We start from the raw sequence: 8,565 nt of genomic DNA on the forward strand, positions 1-8,565 counted from the left end.
TTGCACCAGCAGGGAACACTAAAACCTACAATTATACACTTAAGGGTAAAGTATAACACATTCCCTTCCAGCACAGACAAGATTCTCATTTCTCATTAATGTGAGACTCTCACCTTCCCTGCCTCATTTCAATTTGATAGTAATTTGTTGTTCCATCTGATGACAAGCACAGGTGTGTTTGCTCCTCAATATTCTTTGTTACAATTTTCAATATCGTTTCTAAATGAAGAGATGTTGTGTGACATTACCGCAACCTTCATTGACTTTAATTATATATTGCCAAGTTGCTGTTGTCATTGAATAAGTTCAACAATCCTGCAGAGCAACTAAACTATTTGGGAGAAGGTGCAAGTGTTGTCACCAGTTTTACACGTGATTGCCAGCCTTGTGTTGAAATGCACATCTGTACAACAGTAATAAAGATGTGGTCGGAAGAAACAAATTAAAAAAAAAATCTGTTTGAGTCCTTTCTCACGAACATAAAACAACTTACTTTTAAACATTTCTACCAACAGGTTATCTTTCTAATAATTGTTAGCCTTGCCATTGTTTCCAATGGAATGGGAATCATCCAATTATCTACCACTGTTCCACTCGTATCAATCCCATTTGTCAAAACACTTTGGGTCAGACAGAGAGAGTACTGTGTCAAGGTCGTACCCAATGCCATGCTTGTTTTCTGTCAGGAAGATTATTCATATCCCTATAGGTCTGCAGAGGGGGACCAGGCACTGTGGTTCAAAGTAGGGACCAGTATAAGGATGTGGTTGAGGTTATTGAGGTTTTGCTTTTTTTCCCTGGAGTGCGGTGTGCTCACGGAAAAAAACATCAGTCTGGGCCATATGAGCGAGAGCTGTTGGCACAGGTTTTAACTTGAAAAACAAGATTTCTAACCTCTACCAGAGAAAGAGTCCAGGGTTTGATTTCTAGTCATCACCGCAACAAAATCAACAAATATTTGAGGTTTCAGGAGGCAACAGATTACCACTGTTTGGATCTCTATAACACAGATACAGGCAGGATACACTGTCAACACAACCCACATACTACGTAAAAAGAAATTGTGCAAATTTGACAGTTTTCTACTCAACGGGGATAAAAACTAGACGTATCAGAGCAACACTGGTGTCAAAACTTTACTTTCTCACACAAAAGTATAATGCCCACGCATTGCAATAAAACCACTGATAAACATACTTCGTATTTGTGCATTGAAGTCCACAACAAGCTGCTGCGTCAAATAGAAAACCAAAAAACTGCGTGTAGCCCGTAACGCAGTCTGCTAAAACTGAGTTTCCTTTAAACCTCCACTGGTTGTTTTACACACCCAAATTGGTATTTGTGTGGCACACACATAATTGCACGTTTGGTTGGTAAATCAAGAACTCAGCCTGGCTTGAGGCTCTGTAGGCTTCCCTCAAACTATAGCCTTGAGATTTCTATTAATATCCCCCACAGACTTTAGCAAAATGCTCCATTTAGTCACAGAACGGTACAGCAAAACATCCAAAAGCACACATTTGAGCAGATGGATGAAACTGGGGTATCACTTGTCCTAAAAAAAATCATGATCAGATAAAACAAAGTAGACTTGTTGTCTAGACATAAGCAAAAATGAACGTTTAGTTCAGTGTTACAAATGAGGCTGAACTAAGTCTCTGAGTTTTTAGGAAATGAAAAAGCGATCCAAACTCAAAATGAACATTAATTAAGCTTTAGTGATAATGGATTTTTTTTAAGGTGGGGTCAAGAAAAAAAGACTTGTCCACCCACGAACACAAACATGGGCGTTACTTTGAGCACATGCAGAGACTAAAGGCATGAGAAATAGACCCATACAGAGACATACAGTGTTTCTCTCCCTTTCTCCATCTCCTCTTACCCCATTTTTTCTCTTTTCCTCCCCCTCACATCTGGATGCTTGGCGGGACCCAGTTCCTGTGGGTTGTGTGTGTATAATACACAGGGGACACAGTTTTGGGGTTGGGCAGGTTTTAGGTATTCACACTTTTCAGATCTGATCAGACAAGTTTAGGCAATTTAGTGCTGTACTGTGTGACCACCCCATCATCAGGATGCCTTGAAAGTTGCATGGTTTAAAAATAACAAAAAGGTTTTTTGATGGTCCAAATACTTAAAATCTAAAACATTTCATTTTTGTTTGTTTTTTGGTTTTTTTTTTGGTTGCATTTTTTACCTGACATTGCACAATCTTTGCATACAGCAGTACAGCAGTGTGGGTGGAGGGAGCAAAATCACACGGAAAGAAAAACTATGTGGGAGGAATTTTGAGCATGAAATCGAACTGGAACAATGTTATCCCCCACAAAAAGGTAGGGCTGAAGACCGAGGGACCTATAACAGGCTTTCTGTATTTCCGGGCATTACACAGCCTCAGTGATTAATGTTTTTAATATCAATTTTATGTCTGTTCTCTTCCAATTGTAAACTTGTGTGGTAGTAGTTAAAAAAAAAAATCTGTCAGAAGTTTTCTGACTTGAGAACATGCAATTGCAAAGAAAAGTTGTGTTTTTTTTAATGAAAAAACTTTTTTTCAGTAAATTTTTTTTTATGTAAACATGAAAGACAGAACAACTCCATGCATGACTTCATGAGGTTTGGTTGTAGGAATTTTGATGAACATGCAACCTACTCAGGATTTTTTTTTTTTTTAAAAACTCAATGTCAGCAGGAAACTAACAGCAGGCTGAGTTTAACAGAATGAAAAAGCTATTAGGAAAATGGTTTAGATCAACTTTTTGCAACATAATTGACAGATGTTTTAACATTTTGTAGTTTGCTTTATCTGAAAAGACAGTTCCAAGATGTTGTCACTTGCACATCACAAAATACCATAATTGCATTCACTGCCTCCATGAATCCCGTAATCCAAAAAGCAGTTGATTATAGTTGACACGCAGTTTGATTATAAAGGGACTTTCTAAAGCAGAGATGGGAAATTTCTATCAGAGTGGGGCCCACAAAAATGTGATTGTCTGTTTTGAGGGCCAATATTCATGTTAGCATTTAGAACAATGAGCAATCTGAGCATTATTACAGGAAATAACAAAGGGTTTTGTCTTTGTAGTCCTTCTATCTAAGTTTTCTTGGTGTTCTTTGAGTTTTTAGACATTTCCTGTGTTTTTTAATTCATTTTGTTTATTTTCTTGTCAATATGGCAGATTTTTGTGGCCTTTCTGTGTGTTCGAGTCATTGTGCGTGTTTTTGTCATATTTTTTTGTGTTATTGTTGTCTTTCTGTGTATTTTCCTTTTACTTTTTGCATTTTCTGCAATTTTGCTGTCATTTTGTGTCTTTGAAGTTTTTTGTATATGTTGTTTTTGTTGTCATTTTGTGTAAAATTGCTTGTTTGGTGTGTCTTTGTTATCATTTTGTGTATTTTAGTTGACATTTTGTGCATTTTGCTGTTGTTTTCTGTGTTTCTGGAGTTTCGTGTGATATGTTGGGCTTAATATAACATCCAACTTCATTAATAATAATTTTATTTTGGGGGCCGTACAAAATTATACCGATGGGGCCATGTGGCCCCTGGGCCGCCACCTACCTGTGTCTCTTCTGCAGTATTAAAAATCAAACCTAAAAGTGGGAACACATTGGTATGGTCGTTAACATCATAAAGTGGGACAGTCTAACAGAGAGAAAGCCTGGGTTCAATTTGTGGGCAGGGAACCTATGGAGTCAGAGAAAGTGAAGGATGAGGTGTTGAGGAGGATACAATTGCTGGGAAAAAAAGAAGCAAGAGAAGGTCAAAACTCAAATTCCATTTAATAAATCAAAATCAAAACCAACAAAATGCAAAATAAAGAAAATCACAAGGTACCAACCAACAGACTGATTTTAACCAAAGCTAGACCTCACGCCATAGACGATTCCATTAAATGGTTGAGACGATCTGGATTAATACACTGATTCTGGATCAGTTTCAAAAATCGAATAATCCCTATATCACCATAGAAATTTCAATAATATTTAACATTTTTTTTTGTAAAATGCCAATCTTTTTTAGATTTGACTCAGTTATATTGGGTTAGTTCATGAATTACCCCACCAAGTTTCATCTGGATTGGATCCGGATTGTACATTTCACTGTACGTTTTATACAAAATGGAGATGCCCATTTGAACCTACGATATGAGTTTTAATGATGATAAAAATGTCTTTCAAGCCTTTAAAGTGTGAATGATCATGAAACCATGATCAGGATCACTGATCCAGATACCTGCCAATATCTGGCAAAGAGGAGATTGTGTGCTTGGCGGATGTTTGCGCTTTCTAAATGGTAAGTGTACACAATGGCAGTGCAAGCTAATATTGCCAATATCTTTACAAATTGAATCGATGGATTACAGTTTGTTTTTTTAAATCAACCGATCAAACTTACCAATTATAATTACTTAGAATACTTGACAGTTTGATGAGGCTAACTGATACTCAGAAGAACACAGGAATGTACCAGGCAAAGCTTTGAAAGATTAAATTGCCCACATCTAAACCTTTGGTTAGCTTCGGGGTATATGCATACTACTTCTTTGCTTTAGTCCTGCAACCAGGTTCACAGGTACAGTATTTGTTGGTTCCTTGGGCATTACATATCATTTTCACCAGCTGGGATTTACGTTGAACACCAGAGGTATCGAGTATTTATGACCATTTGCAAATTCAAAACATACACTATCTTCCAATTTCCAAGTTTGAGCAGACTCGTAGATTTCTCTAACCACATAATCACGACTGTGTCAGCAGCGGTTTGGCTACGTAAAACCTTTAGCTCTGGCATTTTCCCAAGAAGTGCCTCATCCGTAATGCAAGAATGATAACACTGCAATTAATCTGCAAATGTGTTTTTTGAAGAAATATGTTCAAATGTATTCATTTGCACATTTTAATCTTCACACACTTGAAGTGCATATATCGGTGACCGTAATTCTGACTGAACTTTAGCAGCATGTAGAGGTAAAGTACCTGCATGCAAGGATGTCACTCAGTCCACATGGAGTAATTAGACTTAACCTCAAACATGAGCTCAACCCACATTGAAAAAAAGCACATATTCCAGCAGGAGCATTGATGAGCCTGAGAGACGTCAGAGGGCAACTTTTTCTTCCAGAGTCATCTCAGCAACCCATAATTTATGTATTAAGTTGTTTGGTTGGAGTTGTTTTCACTCATGGAGTTTCCCAAGAAGTTGTCATGTAGTATTTGAGAGAGACGTGTCATGGCGGGAACATTTTTTTTAACCAACATTGGGTTTTTTTTGCTTTTTGATTTGTTGAAGAAAACTAGATGAACTGAACTCTTCATGTTTGATTGCACTGCACCAATCATCGCTTTGGCATGGTTAGAAGGGACTTTTTGTGGAAAAGTCATTTGTCACTCTTATTCTTCTTCTGTGTGTGTGTGTGTGTGTGTGTGTGTGTGTGTGTCCCGCCCCCTCCTTGCCTACTGGTGACGTCACTGATTTAAGGAGTGCAGACTCAGGCTCTCTGCACCTTTCAGGGATTCATCATTTGGATGCAGACAAGTCTTCCACGTTGCAGAGAAAGGTAATGCTTCATTTGTTTCTCTGTCATTGAGACACAGCAGGAAAACTCAAAGCATGCAAATGACTTGTAATTTTTGTCTTAATGTACTATGTTTCTGAGAAGTTGGCATATCCTCACAAAGGTTTTTTCTTTTTTTTCTTTTTGTTGCTTGAAGTAAAACAGACGACTCCAACTCTTAATGAAGTCTGCTCGCCCACCCTGTGTGTTATCGCTCCCTTTAGGTGACAGACTGGTTTCATTGTGGGGAGATCAAAAACTTTCTCTCTTCAGATTTTGTTCTTCTTTGAAGTTTTATTTCGATCTGGATTGCTCACTTGGAGCCAGATTTATGTGTGGTTTGCATGTGCTGTGCATGTTGTAAAGGAAGATGTCTGTAAGCACTAAGGAATTACATAAAAACAAGTATTTTAAAGAGATAGAGAGAATACTTGGACTGTGCAACTGTTTGGGGCAAATTTCAAGGTTTTATTTTTGATTTTGTCCTTTATTAATAACTGAGGAGTAAAACCAGTGTGTTTTTGTGTTTCTGTCTCTGTGGCAACCCAATGACATCTTATCCCGGATGTAAAGTTATGCCAAATGAATAGTCACCATCGTCAAAATACAGTGGTACATTTATGCAAGAATAACATGAATCTTCTGAAGATAAAACGTTTAAACTTTTTCATTAACTATATTCATTGTCAGTAATTTATGAATCATCAATGTTAATATTTAAATCTATTATCCTCATTAAGTAATGCCAAGACCAAACCATAAATCACTAAGTCATGTGTTTATTAAAAATAATTCCTTCCTGTTATCCTTTTCTCAACTTGAATAAAAAATTACCCAAAAGATGAAATTATGATTTCTCAGTTTTCTATTTTTGTCCTTTGTAAAAATTTTGTTAGATCTTTGTTTCCTTCATTTTTGTTTTAATTTTTTCTTGTTTTTATTGCAGTTTTGAAGACCATGATGGATTTAATGACTGCTACACCTTTCTATTACTTCAACACAACGGATGAACTTTCAAGAAATGGTTCTTTTTACGACGAAGATGAGGAATACGACTACAGAGATGAGAATCCCTACAAGGATGAACATGCAGAACTGAGGCAGTCACTTAACATCATGTCTCTCATTGTCTACTGCTTGGCCTTTGTCCTCGGTGTGCTAGGGAATGGAGTGGTTATCTGGGTGACCGGTTTTAAGATGAAGAAAACCGTTAACACTGTTTGGTTCCTGAACCTGGCTGTGGCCGACTTTCTCTTCACAGCTTTTCTGCCCCTGAGTGTCACATACACAGCAATGGATTTTCACTGGCCATTTGGAAAGTTCATGTGCAAATTGAACACTACCATAAGCTTTCTGAATATGTTTGCCAGTGTCTACATCCTGGTGGTAATCAGCATTGATAGATGTGTGTCTGTGGTGTGGCCTGTATGGGCTCAGAATCACCGTAACGTGCGTAAAGCCTCCTGTGTTAGTCTGTTGGTTTGGGTGCTGGCTTTGATTCTGAGCTCTCCATACTTCATCTTCAGAGACACTGGGCCATCATACCACAATGAAGACATCATTAACTGCTTCAATAACTTTGCACTCTCCGATGATTATGAGACACCGGCAGTGAACCAGCTGAGACAGTTTCGCCATCAAGCAATGACAATCACCCGCTTTCTTCTAGGATTTGTCATTCCTTTCACTGTTATTGTGTCTTGTTATGCAGTAATAATCCATCGTCTGAGAAGAAATCGCACCCTGGCCAGCCAGTCAAGTCGCCCATTCAAGATCATCGCAGCTATTATTGTTACCTTTTTTCTGTGCTGGGCTCCCTTTCACATCATGGGACTGATTGAGTTGGTAAATCACATGGCCAATTACACCAGCGTAACCCTAGACCATGTCATTACTATTGGTGTCCCAATAGCCACAAGCCTGGCCTTTCTCAACAGCTGTCTGAATCCACTGCTTTATGTTTTCATGGGTCAAGATTTCAAAGACAAAGTCCGCAAGTCCATCCTGAACGTGTTGGAGAATGCCTTCCAGGAAGAGGTTTCACGCTCCTTCACCTACACAAACTCCATGATCACCAGTCGCAGCAAAGACAAATCCGTTTCCGATGCTGAGGTGTAAGGCTCTCAATGCATGTATGAACATATAACCAAAGCTGTACATAAATGACGTTGCTATGTTTTGTATAAAAATAAATAAATACTTTTTGTTAAGTTTCTTTTGGCAACATCTTTCAATTACAGACTTGATGGACTTGACTTAGGATTTGCTGTATGATCTATGACATCTCCCATGTGCCTTGTAAAGTGTTGTGTTACTTATAAACAATAGATCGTGCAAATCAATATTCAGATTTTTTAAGTTATAATTTTATAGCAGAATCAGTATTTATGTTAATTGTTTTGAGCTTTTCTTAATTCTTACTTATTCATGAACTAACTTGCATACATATTATTGGATACATACAACATGTTGGTTATACAGCTGAATTTCAATTTGTGAGTTTTTTTTTTTTTTTTTTTTTTTACATTTTTTTAACAAATGAAACATAATATCCATACTCTGTTTAGTTTATTAATGTATGCTTTTTCATTAGTGTTAACTTAACTGAATTTTAATTTAATTCATCGTTTATTGTGCTAATCAAAATGGGATTAAGCATTTTGTACAATGTATATGTGTAGGCTGTAGTGTTAAACTTACGTATCTCCCTTCACAAATACGTTTTCTTTCGTTTCTACGTTAGATTAATTTGCAAATAAATTATTTTGCATACCATTACCTTCATGAAGTCCAATCATTGTTTAAACATCCTCAGGGAAAACATGTACATTTAGGGCAGTAGAAGTTCCCCAACTTAGTCAGCAGAGGTCCCCAACGTCCATTCATTGCTAACACTCACAAATCAAGTCAGCGTTACAATGTTTACATTCTTAATTCTAAAAGCAAGTCAAGCAGTGATGTTATACTTTTCATATAAATGGTCATAAACGGTATTTTTTCTAAAA

At 37.3% G+C, this 8,565-nt stretch overlaps 1 protein-coding gene across 1 annotated transcript; it reads left to right on the forward strand.

The window, feature by feature from the left end:
- Positions 1–5,439: 5,439 nt before the first annotated feature.
- fpr1 (formyl peptide receptor 1) lies at positions 5,440–7,775 on the forward strand. Its single transcript, XM_028470187.1, has 2 exons — positions 5,440–5,563; positions 6,507–7,775. Exon 2 carries the CDS (start codon positions 6,518–6,520, stop codon positions 7,676–7,678), a length of 1,161 nt encoding a protein of 386 aa, XP_028325988.1. The 5' UTR covers positions 5,440–5,563; positions 6,507–6,517; the 3' UTR covers positions 7,679–7,775.
- The last annotated feature ends 790 nt before the right edge of the window (positions 7,776–8,565 follow it).

Source organism: Gouania willdenowi, chromosome 16, assembly GCF_900634775.1.
Source record: "Gouania willdenowi chromosome 16, fGouWil2.1, whole genome shotgun sequence".
In the NCBI taxonomy this organism is placed as follows: Eukaryota; Metazoa; Chordata; class Actinopteri; order Blenniiformes; family Gobiesocidae; genus Gouania; species Gouania willdenowi.